This window comes from Bos indicus x Bos taurus, chromosome 11, assembly GCF_003369695.1.
Source record: "Bos indicus x Bos taurus breed Angus x Brahman F1 hybrid chromosome 11, Bos_hybrid_MaternalHap_v2.0, whole genome shotgun sequence".
NCBI lineage: Eukaryota > Metazoa > Chordata > Mammalia > Artiodactyla > Bovidae > Bos > Bos indicus x Bos taurus.
Window position 1 is genome coordinate 60207175 of NC_040086.1, and position 17703 is coordinate 60224877.

The 17703-nt window shown below is 38.9% G+C and overlaps 1 protein-coding gene across 4 annotated transcripts in view; it reads left to right on the plus strand.

The window, feature by feature from the left end:
• COMMD1 (copper metabolism domain containing 1) overlaps nucleotides 1-17703 on the plus strand; it is a 170773-nt gene that overhangs the window by 50728 nt on the left and 102342 nt on the right. For all 4 annotated transcript variants that reach the window (XM_027555596.1, XM_027555597.1, XM_027555598.1 and 1 more), the window contains one exon: nucleotides 16261-16542. In XM_027555596.1, coding sequence (XP_027411397.1) covers nucleotides 16261-16542 — 282 coding nt within the window. The remainder of the gene's footprint in view (nucleotides 1-16260; nucleotides 16543-17703) is intronic.

Genomic DNA, 17703 nt, shown 5'->3' on the forward strand with positions numbered 1-17703 from the left:
CTAACAGAAGCAGAAGATATTAAGAAGAGATGGCAGGAATACACAGAAGAACTGTACAAAAAAGATCTTCACGACCCAGATAATCACGATGTTGTGATCACTGACCTAGAGCCAGACATCCTGGAATATGAAGTCAAATGGGCCTTAGAAAGCATCACTATGAACAAAGCTAGTGGAGGTGATGGAATTCCAGTTGAGCTATTCCAAATCCTGAAAGATGATGCTGTGAAAGTGCTGCAGTTAATATGCCAGCAAATTTGGAAAACTCAGCAGTGGCCACAGGACTGGAAAAGGTCAGTTTTCATTCCAATCCCAAAGAAAGGCAATGCCAAAGAATGCTCAAACTACTGCACAGTTGCACTCATCTCACACGCTAGTAAAGTAATGCTCAAAATTCTCCAAGCCAGGCTTCAGCAATATGTGAATTGTGAACTTCCTGATGTTCAAGCTGGTTTTAGAAAAGGCAGAGGAACCAGAGACCAAATTGCCAACATCCGCTGGATCATGGAAAAAGCAAGAGAGTTCCAGAAAAACATCTATTTCTGCTTTATTGACTATGCCAAAGCCTTTGACTGTGTGGAGCACAATAAACTGGAAAATTCTGAAAGAGATGGGAATACCAGACCATCTGATCTGCCTCTTGAGAAATTTGTATGCAGGTCAGGAAGCAACAGTTAGAGCTGGACATGGAACAACAGACTGGTTCCAAATAGGAAAAGGAGTTCGTCAAGGCTGTATATTGTCACCCTGTTTATTTAACTTCTATGCAGAGTACATCATGAGAAACGCTGGACTGGAAGAAACACAAGCTGGAATCAAGATTGTCGGGAGAAATATCAATAATCTCAGATATGCAGATGACACCACCCTTATGGCAGAAAGTGAAGAGGAACTCAAAAGCCTCTTGATGAAAGTGAAAGTGGAGAGTGAAAAAGTTGGCTTAAAGCTCAACATTCAGAAAACGAAGATCATGGCATCCCGTCCCATCACTTCATAGGAAATAGAGGGGGAAACAGTGGAAATAGTGTCAGACTTTATTTTTCTGGGCTCCAAAATTACTACAGATGGTGACTGCAGCCATGAAATTAAAAGACGCTTACTCCTTGGAAGGAAAGTTATGGCCAACCTAGATAGTATATTCAAAAGCAGAGACATTACTTTGCCAACAAAGGTTCATCTAGTCAAGGCTATGGTTTTTCCTGTGGTCATGTATGGATGTGAGAGTTGGACTGTGAAGAAGGCTGAGCGCCGAAGAATTGATGCTTTTGAACTGTGGTGTTGGCGAAGACTCTTGAGAGTCCCTTGGACTGCAAGGAGATCCAACCAGTCCATTCTGAAGGAGACCAGCCCTGGGATTTCTTTGGAAGGAATGATGCTAAAGCTGAAACTCCAGTACTTTGGCCACCTCATGTGAAGAGTTGACTCATTGGAAAAGACTCTGATGCTGGGAGGGATTGGGGGCAAGCGGAGAAGGGGACGACAGAGGATGAGATGGCTGGATGGCATCACTGACTCGATGGATGTGAGTCTGAGTGAACTCCAGGAGTTGGTGATGGACAGGGAGGCCTGGCATGCTGCGATTCATGGGGTCGCAAAGAGTTGGACACAACTGAGCGACTGATCTGATCTGACAGTCACCTTGTTGGGGACTTGTAATGAAGTTTGTGAACTGACATTGGTCTACAGACTGTACTTTGGGTAGTACTGCTCTAGATTTCCGAGTAAATAAGGAAAGCCAAGGATGCTGCATTGCGCTTTTGTTTACACACTGGATTGTGTGCTCTTCAAGGCATGTTTGTGTTATTCATCTCTTTGAGAGCTTAGGACAGGATCTATTGGGAAGTTGGTTGAAACTAGGAGATGAAGATCATACAGTGATAACAGTTGGAGTCATAAAACTGAGTGGGCTACAGCAAATGCTGCAAATACTTAAAACTGAATTGGGAAGTTGTAACATAGGAGGGGGAGAAGGCAATGGCAACTCACTCCAGTACTCTTGCCTGGAAAATCCCATGGACGGAGGAGCCTGGTATGCTGCAGTCCATGGGGTCGTTAAGAGTCGGACATGACTGAGCGACTTCACTTTCATTTTTCACTTTCATGCATTGGAGAAGGAAATGGCAACCCACTCCAGCGTTCTTGCCTAGAGAATCCCAGGGACGGTGGGGCCTGGTAGGCTGCCATCTATGGGGTCGCACAGAGTCGGACATGACTGAAGCGACTTAGCAGCAGCAACATAGGAGGGTTTCCATATCAGATTATCTTCTTTTTCTTCAGGAATAAAATAGACCTTAAAATTTTTTTAATGAAGTGCATTTGATACTAATGGCAATTAGAGACAGCTTTCATCATTTTGCTCTACTTTAAGAATACAAAAAAACCGTACATAAAGTAAACAACACAGACTTAGTATAGCACAGGGAACTATATTCAGAACTATGTAATGGGAGAAGTGAAAAATATATATAGATACATACATACATAGTGTAACTGAATCGCTTTGCTATACATCTGAAAATAACACAATGTTGTAAATCAACTGTACTAAAAAAAGTATACAAAAGCTGCATGAGGCCAAAGATAGTTTATAGGAAGGAATAAAACTTAGATTTAACAAGATTGAACCACTTCAAATTACCATTTTTGTAAGTCAAAAATGGTTGAATGCTGGTAATTTTATGGCGCTCAGTCTATAGATGTAGTAACATGGAATGTTAATGCTGGGGGCAGAGTACATAGAGATCATTTGGGAGATCCCCTTCATTTAATTTTAGGGAAATTAAAGCTCAGAGAAGTGTTTCAAGTAGCAAAACCATTTTCTAACTGCAAGTGCAATAAATCAGAGTTTGCTAATTTGCATGCTAAGTTGCTCAGATATGTCCACCTCTTTTCTACTCTGGACTGTAGCCCTCCAGGCTCCTCTGTCCATGGGGTTCTAGGCAAAAATACTGGAGTAGGTTGCCATGTCCTCCTCCAGGGAATCTTCCTGACCCAGGGATTGAACCTGCATCTCTTGTGTCTCCTGCATTGGCAGGTGGGTTCTTTACCACTGGGAAGCCCTTTTTACTGAAAGTAAATAAAAGACAAAACTATTTTTCTTTTGGACTATTTCTGCTTATGTTTTGGACAATGTTCTACTTTAAATAATAGCATAAACAATTTCAAAGGAAATATTTAATTTTTAAAAACAAGAAGACTTTTGAAAACACTAATTTACCTAAACCATTTTTTGGGCTGTTTCACTTGCTTTAGCTTATTATGTGAGTTTTTATTCCAAGAGGCTATAGAAATGCAACTAAGGTCTTTTGACCTAGTATTGGTCTTTAATTGTGTAAATATGTATTTCTTTTATTATTATTATTAGAAAATCTTTTTTGACTGTGCTGAGTCTTTGTTGCAGCACACAAGCTTCTCTGGTTGTGGCACTTGGGCTCACTAGTTGCAGCACATGGTCTCTGTTGCCCCAAGACATGTGGGATCTTAGTTTCCCAACCAAGGATTGAACCTGGGTGTCCCATGCATTGGAAGGTAGATTCTTAACCACTGGACTGCCAGGGAAGTCCCTAAATATATTTTTGACAGAAAATATTCTTATGAAATAAATCAGGAGAAAAAACATTCTCTTTATGACCCTTTACTACCAAGCTAATATTAATAGTCACTAGAAAGTGAAGAGGAACTAAAAGCCTCTTGATGATAGTGAAAGTGGAGAGTGAAAAAGTTGGCTTAAAGCTCAACATTCAGAAAACGAAGATCATGGCATCCAGTCCCATCACTGCATGGGAAATAGATGGGGAAACAGTGTCAGACTTTATTTTTTTGGGCTCCAAAATCACTGCAGATGGTAACTGCAGCCATGAAATTAAAAGATGCTTACTCCTTGGAAGGAAAGTTATGGCCAACCTAGATAGCATATTCAAAAGCAGAGACATTACTTTGCCAACAGAGGTCCGTCTAGTCAAGGGTATGGTTTTTCCTGTGGTCATGTATGGATGTGAGAGTTGGACTGTGAAGAAGGCTGAGCGCCGCAGAATTGATGCTTTTGAAGTGTGGTGTTGGAGAAGACTCTTGAGAGTCCCTTGGACTGCAAGGAGATCCAACCAGCCCATTCTGAAGGAGATCAGCCCTGGGTGTTCTTTGGAAGGAATGAAAAAGCTGAAACTCCAGTACTTTGGCCACCTCATGTGAAGAGTTGACTCACTGGAAGAGACCCTGATGCTGGGAGGGATTGGGGGCAGAAGGAGAAGGGGACGACAGAAGATGAGATGGCTGGATGGCATCACTGACTCGATGGACGTGAGTTTGAGTAAACTCTGAGAGTTGGTGATGGACAGAGAAGCCTGGCATGCTGTTATTCATGGGGTCGCAAAGAGTCGGACACGACTGAGCGACTGAACTGAACTGAGAGGCAAATTGCTTTTGCTTTCCTGAGGTCTTAAGTTCTTTGTGTTAACAACCGGTAGCATTCTGTAGTTCATAGGCTTAACTAAACAAATGTCTGCACGTTTTGCATAGCAAAGTTTTTGGAACCTTGACAGAAATGTTGACAAGTAAATGTTTGTTTTTGGTTACCATGAGTAATTTCTATGGGGGTTGAACTATTATTAGTTCTTGGTTGGTTTTCTGTGCTTCTAAATCTGTTTTCCTTAGACATGATGATGAATTTAAATCCCTTTGATGTGTTCCAGTTAACTTACTTCATGGAAATTAGGAGAATGCATAACTTTCTGAAGTTCTTAATTACTGTTCCCATTAAGTACTTGGAGAAGCAAATATTTATATCTCGTGCATTATCTTGCTTAATTCCTAATCATTCTTTCTTCTTGGATATAACATAGTCACTAAAGAAGTAGCTATTTATTCAAACAATTGCCTTGGCACATTCCAGCAATATTTTTTTCCTTACCATGTTAAAAAAAACCCCACACAATATAACTAGAAAAAGATAGTTATTTCCAAGTAGGATGAGATTGATGGTAAGTATATTATTTGTGGGTGAGAATTTTCTGCTTGTTTTTTAAAAATTATTTGTATAAGTTGCTAGCAGTACTGACCATGATAAGGAATATATCTTCAATTAAACTTTGTTTCTTTCTTGGAAAAATAGAATTACCTAAATTCAAGGTCATTTATATTTAAGTGAATTAGATACTTATCCTAGAAGTTTATTATTTATCTTTGACATTATTTTATCTAGTTCATTACAAAGAGCTACAAGCTATTACACTGCATTGATTCATCACTTACATTTGATACACTTAAAAAATAGTACTTTTGGGTTATTGAATTTATGTCCCCGATATTCTTCTTCTTGGTAGTAAGAAGCAAGATTTTCCACATTAATTTGTATTTATTACATTAGACTAGGAGAAGGCAATGGCAACCCACTCCAGTACTCTTGCCTGGAAAATCCCATGGATGGAGGAGCCTGGTAGGCTGCAGTCCATGGGGTCGCTAAGAGTTGGACATGACTGAGCGACTTCACTTTCACTTTTCATTTTTATGCATTGGAGAAGGAAATGGCAACCCACTCCAGTGTTCTTGCCTGGAGAATCCCAGGGACGGGGGAGCCTGGTGGGCTGCCGTCTATGGGGTCGCACAGAGTCGGACACGACTGAAGCGACTTAGCAGTAGCAGCAGCATATTAGACTAGCAGGTTTTGCTTTCCTCTTTTCATCCAGAGTAAAATTAGAGATATTAATGATTCTTATATGGTAATTCTAGTTTTGATTTTTTGAGAAGTCTCCATACTGTTTTCCAGAGCAGCCGGACCCATTTATATTCCCAACAGTGCATAACGGTTCCCTTTTCTCCACGTCCTTGCCAGCGTTTATTTGTTGTCTTTTGATGATAGCCATTCTGACAGTTCTGAGTTGATGTCTTACTGTGATTTTGATTTGCCTTTACTTGATGATTAGTGATGCCCCATGTCTTGTGTCTGTTCGTCATCCATATGTCTTCTTTGGGGAAATGTCTATTCAAATCTTCTGCCCATTTAAACTTTTTTTGTGTGTGTGCTATTGAGTTGTATGAATTCTTTGGATATTAACTGCTTATCAGATATATTGTTTGAAAACATCTTCTCCCATTCAGTAGGTGGCCTTTTAGAACAAATTTTGGAATTGTTTGTTCTGGTTCTGTGAATGATGCTGTTGGTATATTGATAGTGATTACACTGCATCTGTAAATGCCTCAGGTAATATGGTCATATTAACAAAATTAATTGTTCCAGTTTGTAAGCACAGTATTTTCTTTTTGTCTATGTTATCTTTCGTTTCTTTCATTAGGGTCTTAAAATTCTTCATGTATAGGTCTTTTACCTCCTTTGTTAGATTTGTTCCTAGTATCTTACTCTTTTATAAATGGTATTTACAATGCACTCCAGTATTCTTGGAAAAGAAAATGGCAACCCTCTCCAGTATTCTAGCCTGGAGAATTCCATGGACAGAGCACCTGGCAGGCTACAGTCCATGGGGTTGCAAGAGTTGGACACTACTTAGCGACTAAACTACCACTAGTATTCTGGCGTGGAAAGTTCCATGGACAGAGGAGCCTAGCTGCTGGGTACAGTCCCGGGGTTGCAAAGAGTTGGACACAACTGAGCGACTAAGCACACACACACATTTTAAAATTTTTCTTCTGACAATTCTGTTAGTGTATAGAAATGCAACAGGTTTCTGTATGCTAATTTTGTATCCTGCAACTTTACTGGGTTCATTTATGAGTTCTAATAGTTCTTTGGTGGTATCTTTAGGATTTTCTGTATATAGTATCATCATCTATGAAGTGACAGTTTTACTTCTCTTTCAATTCAGATTCCTTTTATTATTTATTTTTTCTTGTTCAACTTCTGTGGCTGGAACTTCCAATTCTGTGGTGAATAACAGTGGCGAGAGTGGGCATCCTTATTTTGTCCCTGATCTTAGAGGAAAGGCTTTCCACTTTTCACCATTGAGTATGATGTTGGCTGTAGGTTTGTCCCATATGACTTTTATTATGTTGAGGTATGTTCCTCTGTACCCACTTTGTTGAGAGTTGGTATCCTAAATCGATGTTTAATTTTGTCAAAAGCTTTTTCTGCATCTCTTGAGATGATCATAGGATTTTATTCTTCAATTTGTTAATGTGGTATGTCTCTTTGATTTTTGGATTTGAACCATCCTTGCATCCCTGGCTGTGTGGATCACAAGAAACTGTGGAAACTTCTGAAAGAGATAGATGGGAATACCAGACCACCTGACCTGCCTCTTGAGAAATTTGTATGCAGGTCAGGAAGCAACAGTTAGAATTGGACATGGAACAACAGACTGGTTCCAAATAGGAAAAGGAGTACGTCAAGGCTGTATATTGTCACCCTGCTTATTTAACTTCTATGCAGAGTACATCATGAGAAATGCTGGACTGGAAGAAGCACAAGCTGGAATCAAGATTGTCGGGAGAAATATCAATAACCTCAGATATGCAGATGACACCACCGTTATGGCAGAAAGTGAAGAACTAAAAAGCCTCTTGATGAAAGTGAAAGAAAAGTGAAAAAGTTGGCTTAAAGCTCAACATTCAGAAAACTAAGATTATGGCATCCGGTCCCATCGCTTCATGGCAAATAGATGGGAAAACAGTGGAAACAGTGGCTGACTTTATTTTTCTGGGCTCCAAAATCACTGCAGATGGTGATTGCAGCCATGAAATTAAAAGACGCTTACTCCTTGGAAGGAACATTATGACCAACCTAGACAGCATATCAAAAAAGCAGAGACATTACTTTGTCAACAAAGATCCATCTAGTCAAGGCTATGGTTTTTCCAGTAGTCATGTACAGATGTGAGAGTCGAACCATAAAGAAAGCTGAGTGCCAAAGAATTGATGCTTTTGAACTGTGGTGTTGGAGAAGACTCTTGAGAGTCCCTTGGACTGCAAGGAGATCCAACCAGTCCATCCTAAAGGAGATCAGTCCTGGGTGTTCATTGGAAGGACTGATGTTGAAGCTGAAACTCCAATACTTTGGCCACCTGATGCGAAGAGCTGACTTATTTGAAAAGACCCTGATGCTGGGAAAGATTGAGGCCAGGAGGAGAAGGGGACAACAGAGGATAAGATGGTTGGATGGCATCACCGACTCAATGGACATGGGTTTGGGTGAACTCTGGGAGTTGGTGATGGACAGGGATGCCTCGTGTGCTGTGGTTCATGGGGTAGCAAAGAATCGGACATGACTGAGCAACTGAACTGAACTGCATCCCTGGAATAAATCCCACTTGATCATGGTGTATGATCCTTTTAATGTATTGTTGAATTTAGTTTACTAATATTTGTTGAGAATTTTTGCATATTCATTCATCAGTGATACGGGCCTGAAATTTTCTTTTATTTTTTGTAGTGCCTTTGTCTGGTTTTGTGTCAGGTGATGCTGGCCTCAAAGAATGAGTTTAAAAGCATTTCTTTCCCTTCAATTTTTGTTGGAATAGTTTGAGGATAGCCATTAACTCTTCTTTAAATGTTTAGTAGAGTTCACCTGTGAAGCCTTCTGGTCCTAGACTTGCTTATTGGGTTTTTTGTTTGTTTGTTTGTTTTTTTCAATTACTAATTCAGTTTCACTACTGGTAATTAGTCTGTACATATATATATATATTTTTTGTTTGTTTGTTTGTTTGTTTGTTTGTTTGTTTTTCCTGGCTCAGTTTTGGGAGATTGTACATTTCTAGGAATTTATCCGTTTCTTCTCAGTTGTCCATTTAATTGGCACATACTTGTTTGTAGTAATCTCTTATGACCCTTTATATTTCTGTGTTGTCAGTTGTAAATTCTCCTTTTTCCTTTCTCATTTTATTTATTTAGGCCTGGGTTTTTCTCCTGATGAGTCTGGCTAAGGTTTATCAATTTGGTGTATCTTTTCAAAGAATCAACTCTTAGTTTCATTGATCTTTTTGTTTTTGTTTTGTTTTAGTCTCTGTTTCATTTATTTCTGCTCTGGGCTTTATTATTTCTTTTTTGTCTAATGACATTCAGAAAACTAAGGTCATGGCATCTGGTCCCATCACTTCATGGGAAAGCGATGGGGCAACAGTGGAAACAGTGTCAGACTTTATTTTTTTGGGCTCCAAAATCACTGCAGATGGTGACTGCAGCCATGAAATTAAAAGATGCTTACTCCTTGGAAGGAAAGTTACGACCAACCTACATAGCATATTAAAAAGTAGAGATATTACTTTGCCAACAAAGGTCTGTCTAGTAAAGGTTATAGTTTTTCCAGTGGTCATGTATGGATGTGAGAGTTGGACTGTGAAGAAGGCTGAGTGCCAGAGAATTGATGCTTTTGAACTGTGGTGTTGGAGAACACTCTTGAGAATCCCATAGACTGCAAGGTGATCCAACCAGTCCATTCTAAAGGAGGTCAGCCCTGGGTGTTCTTTGGAAGGAATGATGCTAAAACTGAAACTCCAGTACTTTGGCCACCTCATGCGAAGAGTTGACTCACTGGAAAAGACTCTGATGCTGGGAGGGATTGGGGGCAGGAGGAGAAGGGTACGACAGAGGATGAGATGGCTGGATGGCATCACGGACTCCATGGACGTGCATTTGCGTGAACTCCGGGAGTTGGTGATGGACAGGGAGGCCTGGCATGCTGCAATTCATGGGGTCGCAAAGAGTCAGACACGACTGAGCAACTGAACTGAACTGAACTGAAAACATTATTGACCTGCACAGAAGAATTTCAAATAATTTATGTAGATACTTTGCCTCCAAGAAGCTGGAACAGAACTTCCTGTTCCTAAAGTGTGAGCTGCTCATGGCGACTTCCTACCAAACAGTAGGTTATAGAAAAGTGAGAGAATATAGTAATTTTACAGTGGAGAAACCTGACAAACACTCTGCTAGGCCCATGAACAGTGATAAGTTCTGCTGCTAGCATGTATTCTTGATATGGTATCATGAGAATGACAATTTACCTCTAGTTTTTCTCTCAAATCCTATAACCCAGTCTAACCATGAGAAAAGCATGAAGCAAATCCTCACTGAGGAATATTCTACACAGTACCTGACTAGTATTCCTCAAAATTGTCAAAGTTACAAAATACAAGGAAAGTTTGAAAAACTATCATAGCCAAGGGAAACTTAAGGAGAAATGATGACTAAATGTAATGTAACTTGGATGGGATCCTGAAACATAAAAAGCACACCAGGTAAAAACTAAGGAAATATGAATAAAGTATAGACTGTGGTTAATAATAATGTATCAGTATTGATTCACTAATTGTCACAAGTAAGGTATAAGGTGTTCATAGCCAAGGAAATTGAGTATGTGGTACTAACTCTGTACTATTTTCACAGCTTTTCTGTATTCTGTGTTAAACGTTTATTAAAAACATTAAAAAAAATTGTAGATATTACTAGGGCTTTCTGTATGCCTCTCAGACTGCATTCTCCCTATCCTCTGAAGTATCCTCTGACCTGCATTAGGTGTTGATTATCAACCTCTTGCATAATATTACACTTTTACTATATATATGTTTTAAATTTATAGTATTTTTCATCTGATAAAATTTTACATAAATAGTATCATACCTTTATATATTTGTGTGCAGTTGACTTTTTTGTTGTTCAGCATTGTGTGTGCTTTATTCATATTGATAAATATAATTCTAATTCATTTACTGTGTGTTAGTCCATTGTTTGATTGTCACTGACCATTTTTGTTGTTGTAGTCCTGGATATTTGGTTGATTCTAATTTATTACTATTACTAACATTGTTGAAATAACTGTTCCTGTATGGGATTTCCAGTGCACAGACATAAGACTTACTTGAAGGTTTTTCCATTGCAGAAGAGTTGCTGAGTTCTAGAATATGTACATCTTCAATTTTGATAAATAATACAAAATACAGTGGTCACAGGACTGGAAAAGGTCAGTTTTCATTCCAATCCCAAAGAAAGGCAATGTCAAACTACCACACAATTACACTCAGCTCACACGCTAGCAAAGTAATGCTCAAAATTCTCCAGGTTAGGCTTCAATGGTACCTGAACCATGAACTTCCAGATGTTCAAGCTGTATTTAGAAACAGCAGAGGAACAAGAGATCAAATTACCAGCATCCGCTGGATCGTCGAAAAAGCGAGAGAATTCCATAAAAACATCTACTTCTGCTTTATTGACTACACCAAGGCCTTTGTGTGGATCACAACAAACTGTGGAAAATTCTTAAAGAGATGGGAATACGAGACCACCTGACCTGCGTCCTGAGACATCTGTATGCATGTCAAGAAACAACAGTTGGAAGTGGACATGGAACAACAGACTGGTTCCAAATAGGAAAAGGAGTTTGTCAAGGCTGTATATTGTCACCCTGCTTATTTAACTTATATGCAGAGTGCATCATGTGAAGTGCCGGGATGGATGAAGCACAAGCTGGAATTAAGATTGCTGGAAGAAATATCAATAACCTCAGATAAACAGGTGACACCAGCTTTATGACAGAAAATGAAGAAGAACTAAAGTCTCTTGATGAAAGTGAAAGAAGAGAGTGAAAAAATTGACTTAAAACTCAACATTCAGAAAACGAAGATCATGGCATCAGGTCCCATCACTTCATGGCAAATAGATGGGGAAACAATGGAAACAGTGAGAGACTTTATTTTGGGGGGCTCCAAAATCACTGTAGATGGTGACTACAGCCATGAACTTAAAAGACACTTGCTCCTTGGAAGAAAAGCTATGACCAACCTACATAGCATATGAAAAAAGCAGAGACATGACTTTACAAACAAATGTCCGTCTAGTCAAAGCTATGGTTTTTCCAGTGGTCATGTACGGATGCACTGTGAAGAAAGCTGAGTGCTGAGGAATTGATGCTTTTGAACTGTGGTGTTGGAGAAAACTCTTGAGAATCCCTTGGACTGCAAGGAGATCCAACTAGTCAATCCTAAATGAAATCAGTCCTGAATATTCTTTGGAAGGACTGATGTTGAAGCTGAAACTCCAATACTTTGGCCACCTGATGCGAAGAACCAACTCATTGGAAAAGACCCTGATGCTGGGAAAGATTGAAGGCAGGAGGAGAATGGGATGACAGAGGATAAGATGGTTGGATGGCATCCTTGACTCTATGGACATGAGTTTGAGTAAGCTCTGGGAGTTGCTGATGGACAGGGAGGCCTGGCGTGCTGCAGTCCATGGGGTTGCAAAGAGTCGGACAGGACTGAGTGACTGAACTAAATACAAAATTGCTCTTTAAAAATGTTCAGTTAAGTGAAGAAACAACATTTAGTGTTGTGGAATAGTTTACTTTTTAACAGTTTAATGGATGGGAATTGCTATTAGTTTCAGTTCAGTTCAGTTCAGTCACTCATTTGTGTCCGACTCTTTGTGACCCCATGGACTGCAGCACGCCAGGCCTCCCTGTCCATAACCAGCTCCTAAAACTTGCTCAAGCTCATGTCCATTGAGTTGGTGATGCCATCCAACCATCTCATCCTCTGTCGTCCCCTTCTCCTCCTGCCTTCAGTCTTTCCCAGCATCAGGGTCTTTTCCAATGAGTCAGTTCTTCGCATCAGGTGGCCAAAGTATTGGAGCTTCAGCTTCAGCATCAGTCCTTCCAGTGAATATTTAGGATTGATTTCCTTTCAGATTGACTGGTTTGATCTCCTTGCCATCCAAGGGACTCTCAAGAATCTTCTCCAATACCACAGTACAAAAGCATTAATTCTTTGGTGCTCAGCTTTCTTTATGGTCCAACTCTCACATCCATACATTAGTTTACTTTTTCTTTATTATTAGTTTAGGTTGCTTTTTTTAACCAACTTTTTCACTCTCTTCTTTCACCTTCAGCCTCATCAAGAGGCTCTTTAGTTCCTCTTCACTTTTTGCCATTAGGATGGTGTCATCTGCATATCTGAGGTTATTGATATTTCTCCTGGTAATCTTGATTTCAGCTTGAGCTTCATTCAGCCAGCATTTCTAATTATGTGCTCTGCATATGGATTAAATAAGCAGGGTGACATTACACAGCCTTGATGTACTCCTTTCCCTATTTTGAACCAGTCCGTTGTTCCATATCTGGTTCTAACTCTTGCTTTTTGGTTTAATGGATGAGGGAGCTTACACATCTGAAACAAGGTCCTGGAGCAGCACCCCACCATGTGCAGCAGACGGTAGAGCGGACATCGTGGCAGGTTTCACTCCTGGGTGGAAGGGATAGTTTAGTCACTTATTCGTGTCCATATGGAAGAGGAGATTGCCAGTTATAGGGGGAATTATGTCAAATTGGCTCATTAGTTACCAGGGAAATCAGAGGCCCACACCCCTCATCAACCTTTTGATAAAAAGAGCCACTAGCTGGGGCCTGGAACAAGTTTGTAAGGTCGGTCATGTGAGTAAAGCAGGCGCTGTTAGGCAGGGGATGTACAGAGAACAAGAGAACAGCCATCTTGAGTGACCTGACTATAGAGTTCTTTTTAACCTTAAATGAAATACATATGTAATTATAATTCACATATAATAAAGTTAATATGTATAATTTCTAATCAGTATGGTGACATGAGTATAATGTAAAGTTATGAGGAAAATAAAAAAGTAAAGTAATTTAAAATATATATTTGAAAATGTGAGTGTTGAGGAACTTTTGCTTCCACTAAGACTTTGTGCTTCCACTGCAGGGGAAGCAGGTTCAATCCTTGGTCAGGAACTAAGGTCCTGCGTGCCATGTGGTGCAGCCAAAAAAAAAAAAATGTAAATGTTGAAACATTACTGAATTAGAACATATAATGAATTAAATACTTGCAGGTATATATTTAGTGAATATATATATATATATATATATATATATATATAGTGAATGTGCAGCAATAAGTACAGACAGATATAGATGGTTTGGTAGTTTAGATATAAAAATATGAATGGTATTGCCTCTGGTAATGAGATTTTGTAAAATACTTGATAGCCTGTTTATAAAGTTCTGACCAAAGTACAAGCTACGTTAGTTGCATTCCTGGAAAATTCAGAACTTATTAAAACTGTGCAAAAAATACTTTTTTTAATGTAAAAAGTAAAAGACTAATTTCTAGGTCCAAGTAATTATAAACAGGTTTTCTTTCCACATGATCTTAGATGGGACACTGCCAAGTCATGTGGGACATGTGTCAATTTTTTTTGTAGCATGTTCTTGAGCAGGGTTGGCAAACTACATCCTGCAGGACACACTGGGCAAAAAAAAAGAAAACTATGTTATAGAGATGGTAACACATTTTTTTAGGTGAACTGATTTTAGTTCAAGGTATTATTGATTGGAATCCAATCAAAATAACTTCTGTCACAAGTGAAGTTAAATCAGAGTAGATTTCTTGATATGCTTTGAGGAAAAGAATGATACACATCAGCTGTGTTGTGCTGTGATATTGTGAAGCAAAGTGCCAGTAGAAATAATTTTATTTAATTATAGTATATTATACAAGTTAATGTTTCTGTTGAGTCACATAGCCAGAAATTTTGGACCCTTATACCTGGTAAATAGGCAGATATTCAGTAAATGTATGTTGAATTGTTATGAGAAATGCCTTTATGTTCTAACATTTATTGTACAATTTTTATATTAATAGAGGAATGAAAGACAACATGTTTGTCTTTCAGCCTCTGTTCCACCCATTCTGCCTATATTCTGTGTGTACACTACCTACCTTTACATTCCTCTGTTCTCATTTCTAATGCTTAAGTTTAGGTAGAACTCTTGCTTCCAAATGATAGCTATACAGCTTAAACTATTTTGAATAGTAAATGGGATTTTTTGGTGTCTACAGGTGGAAAAGATGCTGAGATAACATGGAGTCGAAGAGAGGTCTGTAGGAACCAGGGCCTTGGGGATCACAGAACAGGGATAGCACTCCATTAGAATACATTTTCATCTTTTTTTGCAGTCAGATATTTTGCCAGAAAATCAAAGATGACTGTTTGCAACCATCTAGCCTCATATTCTTCTGGTACCATCACACCCAAGAGGCAAAACCACTTCTCCACCTACTCTAAATTGGGAGATTAATTTGGGTCAGTCACTGTGCCCAGAGAAAGGAGGTATTGTATTTTGGTTTGGAACTTTTGGTCAGGCAGGGGAAAGCTTGTTCTGAAATGAAGTATTAAACATCACTGTCCTATCCAAGGCTCCATTGCCTGAGCCCTTTGATGATTTCCCACTTCAGTTTAGCTGCTTATTCTTCTCAGAACAGCAGTGGCAGTTAAGGTTTGAAAATTTATGGAAAAACGTAATGTAGTATACTTTAGAGTAGTATTATTGAATATGAACTATTTGGTTGAAGATAGGCTACAAATCTAAAATAATACATTTAACAAAATTTACTTAGTACTTCTTATGGACAAGGCATCACACATTTATAGTATATCAAACCAAGCCTGGCTATAAGGCACTGTGAAATTACAGAAGATTTCATCAGAGCACTAATTCATTTTACTCTCATCTTATTATTTTATTTTTATATTTTTATTTATTATTTTCTCATCATGGAACTGGATATTTATAGATTATAGTTATTAATAGAGAATTTGAGTGATGTGGATTTTTTTTTTCTTTTGGCCATGCCTTATGGCTTCTGAGATCTTTGTTCCCCAACCAGGGATTGAACCTGGGTCCTCAGCAGTGAGAGCATGGAGTCCTGTCTACTGGACCACCAGGGAATTCCCAATGTGAAATTTTTAACAGTAGCTTTTCTGATATTCAGTATTTTCAAAGGGAATATTTTTGTACTTATGAAGAGCTTATTCTCATTACTGTCTTTTGATGACCTTTTTAAAAAAGATTTATTTATTTGGCTGTGCTGGGTCTTCATTGCTGTGCATGGGCTTTGTCTAGTTGCATCAAGCATGGACTACTCTCTAGTTGGAATGCATGGACTTCTCATCGTGATGGCTTCTCTTGTTGTGGAGCACGGGCTCTAGGGCCTGTGGGCTTCAGTAGCTGTGGGGCATGGTTCCAGTATTTATGGCTCGCAGACTCTGGAGTGCTGGCTCAGTTGTTGTGCTGCAGCAGGCTTAGTTGCTCCATGGCATGTGGGATCCTTCCAAACCAGGGATTGAATCTGTGTCCCCTGCATTAGCAGGTGGACTCTCAACCACTGGACCACCAGGGAAGGCCTTGATGACCCTTTTTGAAAGATTATTCAGTGATTAAGAATCATTTAAAACTGTGATCTGTGGTTAAGAAACTATCTTTTTCTAGTTATCTACCAAATTCAAATTTATTCCTTTTTCTGTCTTTAGTCTATTGCATCTGCAGACATGGATTTCAACCAGCTGGAGGCATTTTTGACTGCTCAAACCAAAAAGCAAGGAGGGATCACATCTGAGCAAGCTGCTGTCATTTCCAAGTTCTGGAAGAGCCATAAGACAAAAATCCGAGAGAGTCTTATGAACCAGAGCTGCTGGGACAGAGGGCTTCGGAGCTTGAGCTGGAGAGTTGATGGCAAATCGCAGTCAAGACACTCAGCTCAAATACATACTCCTGTTGCCATCATGGAGCTGGAAATAGGGAAAAGTGGACAGGTGAGTTCAAACTTTGATCAATTCCCCTTTGTAAACTATATTTTCTATTACATGTTAGCCATACATTCAGAACAATTTATTTTACAGTCTTTGTTTGCAGAAATGATAATAGGAAAAGATTCTGCTTTTTAGAATCCTTTTTCAGAGATAGAAATCATCTGAAAATGTGGATATTCTCAGTTGTGGATTGAGTCTGAAAGCCACCAGCCTCTGGTATAGCTATCTCAGAGGAACAAAATGGACCAGTGAGGTGACTGCACAGAAGTTGTCCACTGCTCCCTTCTGGTTAGATCTCCGCATTCAGAATCTCCAAGGCAATGATAAAAATGCTAAATAAAGACCAGAAATTAAGATTAAACAGCACAGAACAAAACTGACTCACAAAACTCATCTTTATAGGCATTCAGGTATAAGAGGCCACGTATTTTAATTACAATATTGTCCTAAAAACCCTGAGTATGTACTGTTTCTGTCCCTGAGCCTACAAATAATTTTTAATTGATACTGATTATTTATAAAACAGTACTGCTTTCCTTGCGATGGAGAAGGAAATGGCAACTCACTCCAGTACTCTTGCCTGGAGAATTCTATGGACAGAGGAGCTTGGTGGGCTCTAGTCCATGGGATCACAAGAGTCAGACACGACTGAGCGACTCTCACTCACTCACTCACTGCTTTCCTTTCATTTTCCAGTGTCGTTATGGCATGGCTTTTCTTGAAGTCAGTTTGAACTGGCAGTCACTTGACTGCCAGATCAGACTTTTAATGACCTGGTATATGTCTTTTGCGGAGGAAAAAGCAGCAACTTGTAATTAAGAAGAGAAAACCCAGATCACTGAATTAGCTAATTAGATTTATTCCCAGGTAAATAATCAAATAAGTGGTTCTGTTACATGCTATAATAGAAATGTATTTCTTTTCTTCTAATAAGGAGAACATTTTTTAGCTGGCAGATTTCCTCACATATTCCCTTCTTGAGTTTCTTAGGATTGTTCAGTATTTGTAGTTCTCTAATGACTTTTAAATTTTAATTTAAAGATTAAATTTTTTTAAATTTAATTTTTTATTTTTAAATAAATTTTTTAAAAATTGTACTTTTGCAAAATTTATTTTGAGGTCCTTTTATTCCTTTATTTTGCAAGCCTTTATGACTTTGGTTTC